This window comes from Gadus chalcogrammus, chromosome 15 (assembly GCF_026213295.1).
Source record: "Gadus chalcogrammus isolate NIFS_2021 chromosome 15, NIFS_Gcha_1.0, whole genome shotgun sequence".
NCBI classification, from domain to species: Eukaryota; Metazoa; Chordata; class Actinopteri; order Gadiformes; family Gadidae; genus Gadus; species Gadus chalcogrammus.
The window spans coordinates 9,740,930-9,755,220 of record NC_079426.1 but is presented as its reverse complement, the minus strand read 5'-3'; the positions used below and the strand labels follow the sequence as shown (position 1 = coordinate 9,755,220).

Sequence of the window (14,291 nt, the reverse complement as noted above, 5' to 3'; positions counted from 1 at the left end):
AAACCAAACAGAAGGACGAGTAAGCCCCTTTACGTTTATGTAGATATTGAACAATTACTTAACATAAGCTGCATGCAGCTTTGCAAAGAGAACACAGTATATTTACTATGCAATTAAATGAATAACAATACATTACACGTGCAATGTTATATATAATCAAATATATAATTAAGCTCTTAATACTATCCAGATTCTTTGCAAATAATTTCAATATGCATTGCCATATTTATGCAAGTCCTAAATGTTAATGGCACAAAATAACATCACTGTAAATAGTAGGCTAATGATTTCTGGTCATAATCGACATTCTATGGTGCAGTGTGAACACGAGACACACTCAGACCTAATCATGGGAAGTATGATTTTTCAGTCTGAGACAACATTGCACATGTCTCCCCCCTCAGTGTTAATTATACCAACCAATTAAACTTTTATAAAGGCTGAAGCATGAGTCATTTGAACAAGTGGATGTCTGATTGATGGCCTTCACATACGAGTGGGTTAAAGCATTAGAAAATGTGCCCTTAATTGCCCCCAAATCTCCAAAACCGACCACCCCCCCCCCCCTCCCAATCCAGATGTTCATCATTCATGCTCTTTGGTACTGAATTGCGCAGTTGTATCAATCATGGCGCAATCAAACATCCAAAATAAAAGGGTGGTAAGATGTTTTATGCATAAACATGTCCCTTATAAGGTAGGCTAATAATAAATGTAGGAAAGAAACCCAAAGAAAACTCAATCAAAAAAACATCTGCAAAAAAATAATGTTTTTATTTATACTGCGGCATTTGTGAGAAACAAACCATATCATTCATATCCATTTTCATTTATGTAGGTCTACCTCTTGAACCCTCTCAAAGTGTTTTGTGTTGCAGTGGTTTCCAGCCAGCTGACCTGCAGAAGGAAGGGTCAGGCAATTATGAATGGAAATGCCAGTTTCTTGTAGTGACTTGGCAGCCTGACAAAGATGGAGCGAAGGCCAGTCTTTCCCTGGCGTTTTTTTAATAGTATTCATCTAGCTATGAAGCCGGCTGCCGCTGGGTAACATTATAGCTCTGTGGTTAAATTACAAGCTTACTCAAATAATGACCCCAGTATACTGGCAGACATTGAGCAACACTAGTGCAATACTATTATTCCATGTTCAGAGTGAAATTGAAAAACTGGCTAAATGGCCCTTATTTTTTCCCCATAACTTCTCTGTGCAAAGTATTCATGTATGGATGACAGGTTTCAAGTATACCCCATGGCACTGTGGATTAAAATAAAATATAGGCTACGGTTAATGTGGAACATTTTGTTGTATGATATGAACTAGACTGCAGTTTATTTCTAGTGTCACTGGGCTGTGGCTAGCCTGTTCAATGCTAATGAATTCAGTTAGCATCTGTAGCCGTTGCTAACGGACGTCCTCATCAACAGTTGGCCTACAAAACCGAATAGACACTGCTCCTATCTAATCTACTAGTCACTCAGTACAAAGAGCAGAGGCACAAACTTAATCCACTTTTCTCCTTCTATTTAAGGAAGTCCATGTCATTAGCTTATTTACCAACCATAATTTATCGAATAAAAAATGTTGAGGCAATATTAAATTAGCCCGAAGGCTATAGCCTAGGCCTATATGTGCCGTCTCCAAAATCAATTGTTTCCAGATAATTGAATTATGTATGATGTTATGATAGTGACAAATGTAGGGTGCCCTGGTACAACACAGACTAATATTCATTAGTTGTAATGATGCCATAAACGGCGATAAAGGCCATTTTTTGAGCTTGGTCTATGAATAATTGAACTGTATTTGTGTAAACAAAATACTGGCTTGCTACTGTAAAAATGTGTTTACATTTGGTTTCCGATCATACTCAAATGGTCTTCAAGTCGCAAGTAGCTCTTCATCACATCATACATCCAGAGTAGGCCTAACAAACCACACTAAATAATTTAGACCCTAAGTAACCCTAACTTGACCCGTTCAAAACTGCAATCAACTGTACTACAATAAGAAATGCAATAAAACCGTTTGAACAGGATATATTTTAATTAATTATCCATTAAATAGTATGATATTGTCAATCAAACATCATGTGAACATCAACAGACCCTAATTGAAGCACATGTAGAGTAAAAGTAATATATTAATCAGGTGTTTCTAGCGTGCACAGTTATTGCGCTGGCTAATAATGATGAATAATGATGCACCGTGAGCTGTCAGTGAATAAACCCATTTAGAGTTAGCATGGTAAGGCTGATATGTAATGAAACAGATGATAGTTAACTTGAACCCAATTTAACCTCCCTCGCAATTTTGATAACATTTGTATAAAACATTGAAGTGCATCACATCACGATGAGCATGATTGAATATGGCAGTATATATAGACAGAAATAAAGGGAGCGTAAACCATGCATAGATTGATTTAGAGTACGGCTCTCAGGCTTTCTCCTCCGTCATGATTGGGTACCATCATTCCCTAGAAGGTAACACTGGCGATGGCCCGATCCCGATATTCATGCATATGATGACCGTATGGACCCCACTCCCAACCCTAACCTTCTGAGAGTAACAAAAACATAGATCCACCACGTGTCATGGCTAGGCTAACAAGAAGGGGTTGACAGCAACCGGGATTTACTATTGCCAAGACGGGCCTGTGTCACATAAGCTCACCGGGCGTTTGTTGACTATGAGGTCCCGATAGTACGACTAGCGACGAGCGGAAAGGCAAACTGTTTGGTAGGTTTCGGTTCTAGGCTGAGTGACATCAGGGAGGCAAAGAGAGAGAGAGAGAGAGAGAGAGAAAGAGAGATTGTGGTGAGGCAGCACATACTTGATACACGATCTGAACCAGATTTTTCTTTGTTAAGGAAACACCGTCCAAAGAAATAACATAATTTGTTTGTTAATTTATCATATCTACTCCCATCCCTTTACGGATAGCCATTTATGATACAATCAAGTACATGTGGGATGAATCTCAACGTCAGCAAACACGATTGAATATTCGAAAATTTAATATTTGCAATCTAAACTACTTAATATTATAATAAGCAGCACAGTGTGAAGGCTAAAATGAGACAGGGATACTAGTTTTGCGATCAATATCCACATGGGTTGCCATTATGCAAAAAAGATATTATGAGAATAAGAATACAATTCCAGGTTATTTTCCTGTTTGAAATTGACTCCTGATACACTTCATTGGTTCAAAACGGTCAAAAAAAACTACTTCATAGCAGCATTTCTTTTCTCCTCAAAGGGACAGGAGTAGTGTCAACGTGTGGTTCAACCAACGATTCCTATAAAACACTGTTGTGGCGTACGTCAGGACTGGGCCGCCGCTCAGAGGCGGGACGCGCCGCCCGGGGACGTCCCAGCATCCTTTGCGGGGCTGGCGGCGGCAGGGACAGGCGTCCTGGGCGACAGCCTCTCGTGGATGAAGTCGTAGAGAGAGAGGTCGGGACGGGGCGTGCGACAGTTGTTGCACACGGCCATGGAGTAGTGGTTCAGCAGGCTGTATAGCTTCCCTGGGGGGGAGGGGGGGGGGGGGGGAGAGAGAGAGAGAGAGAGACAGAGAGACAGAGAGACAGAGAGACAGAGAGAGAGAGAGAGAGAGAACTATGAGACCGTTATTAAAGTGACGGAGCGAGAGAGAGCGAGATGGAAAATGGACAGAACGCTATGGAGGGTTGAGAAGGAGGGAAGAAAGAAAGGCTAAGGAAAAAATGTAAAACAGTTTATGAATCAAACATGCATGCACACACACACACACACACACACACACACACACACACACACACACACACACACACACCACACACACACACACACACACACACACACACACACACACACACACACACACACACACACACACACACACAAAAGAGACACAAATGGATACAAACATCCCCCCCCCCCCCCACACACACACACACACACCCCATTCTGTGTCGCTCCACTTTAGAAAATGGATGGCCAGAGGGACATTTCCGTGAAAGGCTTTAATAAATGTCACAAGATAAAGAACGAGAAGGAGGAGGAGATGGAGGAGGAGGAGATAGAGTGGGAGGAGGAGGAGTTCAGCCAGTAATCCCGCCATGACATTGGGTACACGGCCTGCTGAGGAAATAAGACGACCCATAAAGTGGACCAACTTAACATAGAGAGTGACATCTCTGCCCTTTACTGGGCGTGGGTCTTTTAAATGAAGCCGGGGCCCCAGAGTCCGACCTTCGTGTGGTTCAGGGCCCCTAGGGGACACATACGGTGGCATCCCCAGAGTGCTGCTAGCTGGCGTCACATTCCTCACTGCTGGCCGTTATGTAATCTACTGTATACACTTAGACCGATAGACGCTGAGCAAACGCCAAGAGTGGGCTGTGGACCCGCTAGCGTCCACAGCATCCAAATGTTCTCCTGGTGTGTGTGTGTGTGTGTGTGTGTGTGTGTGTGTGTGTGTGTGTGTGTGTGTGTGTGTGTGTGTGTGTGTGTGTGTGTGTGTGTGTGTGTGTGTGTGTGTGTGTGTGTGTGTGTGTGTGTTAGAGTGAGTGAGTTTGTGTATGTGTGGGGCGAGGCGTGTGTGTGTGCGTCCTACCGACAGTGGTCTGTCTCTCTGTGAGGAACGTGTGCATCTCGTGCACGTCTCTCATCAGCTGAGCGTCTCTGAAGGTGAAGTAGGCCATGTCTCTCCCGGACTCTGCTGCTGCCATCAGCTGGATCAGGGCTGGGCGAGAGACACCCAGAGACAGTGGGGGAGAGCGAGGGCAAAAGAGGAGGAGAGAGAAGAGTAGGCAACAGTCAATTATAACAGAAAGGATTTATAACTGTATACTTCAATACTTAATACGTTGCAATCTCAAAGATTTCCATGTCAATAAATGTCTGTCAAAGAATGATTTTAAGACTCTACCGCCAAATGAGGCAGCACAATGGTGATGAGCCTATTAAGAAGTGGCCATTTTCCAAAGAGAACGAAAAGGAAATCCTCATGGTCGCAGCAATAAACAAAGCACACAAATTAAATGGACATTGTTACAGATAACGCATGGCTAACATAAGAAAGGACCAAAAGCCTAATTTGTACAGGAAGAAAACCCCTTGCCTCTGTGGTGGCGTTTAATCGCGTAAGACATTGCAAATAGGTCCCGGTTGACGCTCAAATATTAAACAGGACCCATATCAGCTGCAGATTAATCAGAGCGCACAATAAGGCATCATTTACCGGGACTCTGTAATCGTTGCGTCAATACTACAGCTGGAGCCAAGCACCTCGCCTCGAGTCTCCTCTACCGTCGACGCCGTGAAGCACGGTTATGGCCTTCTTAAAATAACAGATATGCTAATTGCAGCGGTAATGGGAGGGGACTCCAACGAGCGAACTCCGTGGAGACCGCCGTCTGTAAACCCAGCGGATCTATTCATAGAAGGCTTGCGGAAAGGAAACTAATAACCGTAAATAATAAAACGCTTGGTGCCGCGCATGGAAACATAATAACATGGCAATAACATAGCACATGAGGAGACCGGGTGTAGGCCCTCGCGAGAGATCGCACGCCACCACATCGTTCGAAAACAATATCAATATTAAAAACTCCAAATAGTGATGTCACATGACATGACACGAGGCGTGGCTTTAGTCGGTCCTCGGATGAGCGGGAAACGATGCGAGTGTGTGCGGTGAGGTATCCGCAGGGGACGGTGAGGGCCCCCTGCCGTTCCCCGGTGTGTGTGTGTGTGTGTGTGTGTGTGTGTGTGTGTGTGTGTGTGTGTAGAGGGTGACGTGCAGGTGTGGATTTACGAGCCCCCCACCACGTAATCAATAGGCCTTTTAATGGAGGACATAAATGTGTGTCAGCTGATGGATGAAGGGAGGGGGGGGGAGGGCACAGGGAGGAGCAGTCTCTGTAGACGTGTTGTATGTGTGTGCAACAGGAAACACATAGGGAGGTCGGGGGCACAGGGAGTGGAAGAGTAAAGTGTGGGGGGGGGGGGGGGGGGGAGAGGAAGAGGACGAGGAAGAGGCTAATTCGGAGGACGTAACGACTGCAATGCACTCTCGGGTCAGGCCGTTACTTTGATTTATGTTACATTACGACACACTGGCTTTTCAGGATGTTATATTATGATCTCGCACACACACACACACACACACACACACACACACACACACACACACACACACACACACACACACACACACACACACACACACACACACACACACACACACACACACACACACAGCGCGAGAGAGAGAGAGCAAGAGAGGGCTGCTTACGTCATTGGTAGTTAATAAAAAAAGACATGACTTTTTTAATATTAATTTTTTTTATTAAGTTGGGTTGGAGGGACAATGAGTTAGCTTCAGCCAACTGTACCTTTAAGTCGTGGGTCCCCGCCAAACGCGCCACAGCCCCAGTTTCCGGTGGCCACCGCGGAGAGGTGCTTGTGGTTGGCGCCGGGCCGGTAGAACCCGCAGTATGCCTAATATGGGCACACAGGAAGTGTGGATATTTGAATTGGCCCCCGTCACAAGATGAAAGACGATAATTCAGGGGCATTCGTCGTTCTACTTTGAGAAACTTTAGCTCCAAACTTGAGATGGACGCTATTCAGAGCAAAATCTTTTGGCAGTATGAAGCATATTTAAGGTTACATTATCAACTGGCCGTGAATTGCATGTGTGTAAGTATTATCAATGCCAAGAATAAAGTAAAAACATATTATTATTAATATTATTTTATATTCTATTCCATAGAGAGTTTTATGGAATAAACTTAATATCTTTGCTGTTAAAAAACATATTCCTCTTTTAGTCTTTCTATAGGTGTACATGGGTTGACATTAATTGTAAGGTTTCTTTACAAACCGATTAAAAAATGCATCAAATCTGAAACACAGAAACAACGACGACTATATAGTGACCACCAGCCCCGGGCCAACAGGACAGAGCCTCACGTTGGACAGCTGTCCTGTCGATGGAAAAAGACTGCTGCTGTCACTCCCGTCCATCTCCCGCCCTCTACATACACATCACATTTAATTAAACAATATGTGCATTTTATGTCGGGAATGTTATAGCGGACAGACAGCCATAGCATGACGGACATCGATGCAAACGTTTCATGTGATTAATGACAATCTGAATAGATATTGAAACACTGACGTCAAAAGGCTGTTAAACGTGCTCATTTAAACCGATGAAAATAGAGTGTTCCCTGCTTTTGCGCCGACCATGTTGGGGTTAAGCCTTGTAGGGGCTAGAGTTCGGTTCCGACATGTGGAGAGTCTATCCGTCTTTTCTTCAACTTACTTTCCCGATTTACTTACTCACTGCTCTGTCCATACAAAAGGCACAAAAGCATGTAACAACACAAACAAACGATGGCAATCCCCTGTCTCCCCAGCGCCATACTGAGGGCGAGGGCACCCACCTTGTTGAGCTCTCGGCTCATCTTCTCGGGCTGGAACTGCTCCAGGGATTCCCGGTACTTGATGGCGTCCAGGGCCACGATCTCCGTGCACCTCCTCTGCCAGTCATCCCTGACAGGAGGACACCCCCGGAAAAACAAACAGAGTCACACCGTTTGACCTGGACTGGGGCTTGCTATTTCATGTTTTATTCTAAACATTTCATTTTATACCGTCCTTATATTGGATCACAAAAAAAGCAAATTATTTGAGCCAGATTGTATTATCACTATGTTACCGTTTTTTACTGTGTCTGTTTATTTTATTATGGAAAGCAATGTGTAGCACACATTTTATGAATTTATCTGTAAAAAAAAAAAGAAAAGATGTTTACTACCGTTCTTATTGTGATAAGTCATTATTTTGGTTACTCAGTAGGAAAGCTGAACTGGGATAGGGTCTGCTGTAATCACAAGAGAGGGTTCAGTACCTGGGCGTCTCATCCTCGTGGCTCTCCTTCCACTTGTAGGTATCTGAGTAGCCCGTATATTTACTATACTGCTCAGTACCTGCACACACACAAGAAGACACACGACAGAGGAGTCACACAGCTGACATTTACCAGCAGTCTGTCACAGACACACGTGTTGCCGCGCGCCTGAATCTATTTCCGTGCTCCCCTTCCTTAAATCAAATCTGATTCTCCGCTGCCTTGCCCATCAGGGGCGCCGATGTATCAGCGGGTATTGGGTTGTCGTAAAATAAAGAAAAAAGGAAAAAAGCATTGATTGAATAAGTAATCCGCTTTGGGCTTTGAAATGAAAAGCTTTCAGCCGTAATGGAAGGAGGAATGGGTTAGAGTAGCAGAATTTAACCTTGGAACCGCTGTGCAAAAAAGGTAAGAGGCATTTCCGCCCCCTGGTCTTAAACACTTGAGTGTATGCGTAATGCACTTCGGCCTGGAGAAACAGTAGGTCTTCCTTCAGCAGTAGTGTTTAACATCTAGAGCACAAAGATTGCATCATGGCTCATTATACTTCCAACAGTACCTCTCATTACCCTGATTCAGGTATATAACATTCATCATACGTACATTATTCATGAGATTCGTTAGGGATCCTTGAATTTGAACCAGGACTCAATTCACTTTCAAGTCACCTGCAAACAATAAGTGTGCTACTGTTCCAGAAGCTTTTGTGCACGTGTGCGCGAATGGGTTTGTGTGTAATCTTCAGTTCATAAAGGAGAAGGTAGAGCCTTGGGCCTCTTGCTCAAGCCACTAACCATGACACCACCTCGCCCCCATACAGAACTCCAGTAAAACAGCACAAAAAAAACCTTTTTCCAGCCGGTAAACTAAACCAGAGTAGCTACATCACAAGACATCCATCAGCCCGGTCCTGCCTTCACCTTGAATCCATTTAGTAGCAAGTGAGCGACCATGACAGCATCCAGACACACACGCAGCCATCGCTACATTACCACCCGACCCTTTGGTTGACCAATCAGAACAGAGCCAAGGGCCACCCAAACAAAGCAAACAAAATAAGACGCACGTCACGACAACGTTAAAGGAAGCAAATAGAATTAGATAAGAGAGAGGGAGAAAGAGAGGGGGAGAGAGAGAGGGTTAAAGACAGAGGGGGGGGGGGAGAGAGGGTGAAAGAGAGAGGGGGGGAGAGAGAGAGAAATTAAAGAGGGAGAAAGGCAGATAAAGAGAGGGAGAGAAAGAAATAGATGAAAAGAGGAAGAGAGAAGGAGAGAGATAAGGAGAGGGAGAGAGATAAAGAGAGGGAGAGAGATAAAATAGGGATAAGTAATTGAGCACAACAGAATTTTGAGAGGAAGGAGGCGGGCCAGAGCCTCAGTCCGTGCCAAGAATACTCTGCAACATTTTAATAAATCCATGACATAATTGGCTCATTCCATTAGCAGAGCGATGACCTAAGTTTGGTTATAAATTCTTCCGTGTCCAAATGTAATAACGTTAAGTGAAGGAGGCGGTGGAGGGGGAGGAGGAGGAGGAGGAGGGGGGGGGGGGGGGAGTCACTTAGAGATGAAGGTGATTCAGAGGGGTCGCTTCCTAGAGGACGGCGTCACACAGAATAAAACAGCCTTCTCATGGCTGGGAACCCGAGGCAAAGCGCGTTACATCTGGACGTCGACAGAGCCACCACTGGGGCTTTCCCTTCGTGCATTTAGATTAATATTTGTATAGAAACACTGAGTGAGTGTCCTGAGATGAGCAACAGCGGGAGGGTATTGAGCACTGTCCAAACCATGGAAACCTCTGTTCTGTTCCTGGCTCTGCACGCCCACGGGTAATTTGTCTCTGCTGCCGTGCCCGTCTTCAAGTACGCCTGCAACCCCCCCACCCCACCCCACCTAACCCCCCTCCCTCAGCAGACGTCCAGGAGCATCCCTTTCCATTTGAGCATCGCCGTCACGACTGCAAAGCTAGGTGCCCTTTCTCTGAAGAAAGAACGCCAAAGACCCTGCCTCTGATGACGTCAAGAGGCGCCGTCAATGTCACACATCCCCCACCTGATACGAGACAACTTCCTTTAGTTATAAAAAGACAGAATAAATGAGCAAGACATTTGGCACAGTCCGGATTTAAGTGACTAATGAATCAACTCCGAGCGATCTCTCTCCTTCGGAGGGAAAAGCACTTCCACTAGTGGAGGGGTAGGGGGCTGGGTGTGGGGGGGGGGGGGGTTGGCTGAGTCGGAGCTAAAAGTCCATTGAGGAATCGGCTCTGGACCCAACAAAAGTAAAGGAAGTTTCTTCTTCTTTTATGGTAGGGGGGGGGGGGGGGGGGGGGGGGAGTGGCTGATGAGAGGCTACATCAACCACCCACTGCAAGATCAATGAACACAACCTGCAACACACACCCTCATCCGTAGTCCTGTCCAGTGTGGGTGACAACCCCCACCTGGCTCGGACCAGTTTGGTTTGGACTGGAGGGGGCGGTGACAACAGATGGGAGAGGCAAGGCAAGGGGGGGTGGGAGTGGGAGCCTTGTGAGCGAGGGTCACCTGAACAGGTTGACTGAGGCAAGCTGGAGTTTGGGAGGGTGAGGAATAGGGCAATTCCCCCACCGGACACAAATGAGGGATGACTGGGCAGTCGCCCGGGAATCGATGCCATCGATTTACCTTTGCAGCGAGCGAAGTGACGGCAGAGGAGGAGAGGGGGGGGGGGGCGGAAATTATTGATGGAGACCGATTATAGCCCTACAGTATATAAAACTGGATGCTTATGAAAACAACGACGGACGGAGAAGAAGAGATGTAGAGGTTGCATTTGGGACGATCCACAAATCTGCTTATATATTAAAAAAAGTATCATTTTGTTTTGCCTTTAAAGACAAGACAGTGAAGAGAGGCAGAGAAGGAACAACATATTTGATAGGTCCAAATGTGTGAATCAAACCTGGGTCACTCACATGCATATTGCCTACATGGTTAACACACTAGGGAGTTGACTCATGAGCCACGAATGTCACCACTCTGCTAGTCCCTTATTGTAGCATGGAACCATATATTATGTACATATATACCAAGTATGTAGTTGACCATCCGCAGTAGCATATCACCACACCCGTCCCCGTACAAGGCGAGCCACCATCTTAGACGATAAGATACCAGAAGTAAAGCACTGTGTGCAGGGTGAGCAAGCTGTTCCGTAACAAACGGGGCAAATATAATTGTCATCTCTCCGTGTCGACGTGCTGGAAAGGAGAGACATGGAAACAGGTGTTCCACCCGACAAAGGGTTCATAAGTGGGAACACGGAGATGGCTTCCATCCATCCAAAAGATGGATGGATGGAAAGGAGGAGAGGAGGGTGGAAACGACAGTGAGTCAAATGAAAGCGAGGCAATAGCCGGGGTACACAGAGAGTGGCGGAGGGAACAACAATCAGAAACCTTAGTCAAATATGTCCTCTTAAACCATTAAAGCCTACAGTCATTTGGTAGACACTTTTATCCAAGGCAACATACAGGGAAAAATATGTAAATGAGCATGTGGGGGAGACTGCCTACATTTTGGAGATTTTAGCGTCGGCGCTTTAGTCTGGGAGCGTGCACCCTAACCGCGACTAGATGTGAGATATGCAGTCTGAATCGACAGACTGAGAACGTGGACACGGCCAGTAAAACAGTGAGTGCTTTAACAAACGGTCAGGTATGTGTGCACAGGCAGAATCCAGACAGAATCCATCAAGTGCAGACATCTGTGAGCAGCCGTGTCTATCTGAGCGTTTACTGTGCAGACGGCAGAGTTTGAAAAACCTGCCCTGGCGTCAACAGGATGGATTTACAATGTCAAACGTGGACCGGGTCATACACCAATGAGAGGTTCCTGGCTCTGTTCGCTTCCTCCATCACTGCCGTGAACAATTTGGTGTGTGTGTGTGTGTGTGTGTGTGTGTGTGTGTGTGTGTGTGTGTGTGTGTGTGTGTGTGTGTGTGTGTGTGTGTGTGTGTGTGTGTGTGTGTGTGTGTGTGTGTGTGTGTGTGTCCGGTATTTGTTAAAAAGGCCATGTTGAGTGCTGCTTCTGTTCGTGTGTTTCACGGTGTTACAGGTGTGTGATCTGATGTGTCAGGTAGGGGTGTAACAATACATGTATTCGTATTGAACCGAATCGGCACGGACGTCACGATTCGGTGCATGGATTTACAGAATACATGGTATACAATTAAATAAAACTGGCGTGCAAATTCATTTAGGTAACGCCGAACTAATGTTAGATACGCGATCTTCATGGACAACTGAGACGCCTGAAAGGGGGCCGGCAAGTTCCGAGCTACACACGCCGTCGGTTGATTGGTCGACAGAATCGCACTTCCGTGAGACAGGGGAATAATAAACAAACACATTATCCGCGAGGTATTTCTGGACAACGGCGAATGGCTGAAGAAAATGTCACACAAAAGTTTGTTCTTACCTGTGATGATGAGGCACTCGTTGCTCTCCAAGGCCTCTGTGAAGAGGCGGGAGGCTATGAGCTCCGGGTTGATGAGGAACCTGATCTCCTCCTGGACCAGCCCATGGCCTGTCACCCCCCCACCCACACACCTGTTGGCAAAATCCACCTGAACCCCATGCACGCACGCACGCGCACACACACACACACACACACAGTTAGTATCGAAAAGGGTAATCTTTACAATCTATTAGTGGTGCAACGGTTCACGGGTTACCCGTGATCCGTACGGATCAACCCTCACGGGTTCGGGACGCAAGTGATCCGCGGATCGGCTGATAAAAAAAAAGATTGTGCGTTCACGTGATCAGCGCATGTTTAGAGGACAATTCCGGTATTAACAACATCATCAAGTATCGTAGCGAAATACAGTTTCTGTTGTGTTTTATTTGGCGTTCCGTAAATCCCATTGAAACGGAAACTGGAACCGGACATGTTTATGTTTGGTTGTAGTCTTTTCGCTCGGTTCTCCGTATCAACAGTAGGGCTAGAACCGAGCGAAAAGACTACAACCAATCTCCCTTGCAATAAGCAATGAGTCTTCCAACCGAAATCAATGGATTTACAAAATGCCAAATAAAACACGACAGAAACTGTATTTCGCTACCATACTTGATGAAAAAAAAAAAGAAGATGAGGATGTCTGCGTTGCCTTGGGAGTGTAGAGTCTAAACTCTCCCCAGGCGATGCAGACATCCTGAATTGTAAATCCAGGGTTAGGGATTATTTACTATCCATGTTAAAAGAGGAAGGAATAATTCCTCAGATTGCATTTTTTTTTCATATTGACCATGCTTAAAGGAAGCAGGATTATTACCACATTTTTCACTTTATTTAGCTTTTACACATTTGAAGATTTTATTTAAAATCACATTTGTCTGGTAATTTTTATTGTTGTTGTTGTTGATCCGTTCAGTTTTGTGATCTGTTGCACCCCTACAATCTATATTAACTGTTAAGTCATATAAAATATGCTTTTATCCGAGACATAGACATAGACCAGCAGGACGGCAAAACCTGTATAAAATGATGTTAGTACTCAAAAAATTAACGTTTTCTTCCCACTGTGCTCTTTTTCTTTTTATCAATGGCAGTGTGTCCAAGCTCAAATATATCTTCCCTGGTCTGATTGGATAATTGAAAAATTTGCCAGCCCTATGAAGAATTCTCGACAGTTACAAACTCCACCCTAAATCAGGAATCACAGCCCCGAGATGTTTATAGATTTACACACACACACAAGAGTCCCCCGGTTCTGCCCAATCAGCAGGACGAGCTCTGCGTGGCGAGGCGTCGGCTACGGTCGCTGGCGTGATTTGAACAGATGACTCTATTAGCCCGTCCTTATTAGCTGCCACCCACTGTGGCCGTTTAACACAGACAGATGCCTAAAGATCGGAACGCTACATCCTGCTGGCGGATAATCCAATCAGCGGCTCGGAGGGTGGGACGCACGCCGCATCCATCACGGTGGACGACCGAGGGAGGCCGCAGTCCGACGTGAACGCGTGGGGCCCGACGATGGGATCACACGCTGGTCACTACGCCCTGCAATGTGGAAGTGTGGTCGGATGCTCAGTGACACAAGTCGTCCCATTCAGAATTTCTGCTGGAGGAATTGGTGTAAAGCAGCCGGATTTTGCCGCTGGATTGTAGTTTTTTGTCGTTGCGCTCTATTCTGTTTGCTGAGCGAGTAGTTCCGTCGATATTTAAAAACGTCATTTCTGTAATTTCATTACATTTTATGCGATCTACAATCATTCATTAATAATGAAAGATCGCTCTTGTAATTTGATTATCAGCATTATTTATACACAACAAATGTAATGCGATACAGAGCAGCTAACAAATGTGTGCGATGTTAATACCTCAAGCAAATAGGA

At 45.4% G+C, this 14,291-nt stretch overlaps 1 protein-coding gene across 2 annotated transcripts in view; it reads right to left on the bottom strand.

Annotated features, from left to right (window-relative positions):
• Positions 1-1,096: 1,096 nt before the first annotated feature.
• The window catches only part of parga (poly (ADP-ribose) glycohydrolase a), a 35,181-nt gene continuing 21,986 nt past the window's right edge, over positions 1,097-14,291 (bottom strand). The window contains exons 13-18 of one of the 2 annotated variants that reach the window (XM_056610270.1): positions 12,370-12,517; positions 7,908-7,986; positions 7,441-7,549; positions 6,385-6,490; positions 4,602-4,730; positions 1,097-3,531 (exon numbers count right to left, since the gene is read on the bottom strand). In XM_056610270.1, coding sequence (XP_056466245.1) covers positions 3,347-3,531; positions 4,602-4,730; positions 6,385-6,490; positions 7,441-7,549; positions 7,908-7,986; positions 12,370-12,517 — 756 coding nt within the window. In that variant the 3' untranslated portion in view covers positions 1,097-3,346. The remainder of the gene's footprint in view (positions 3,532-4,601; positions 4,731-6,384; positions 6,491-7,440; positions 7,550-7,907; positions 7,987-12,369; positions 12,518-14,291) is intronic. The other variant, XM_056610269.1, reaches the window with a different exon arrangement.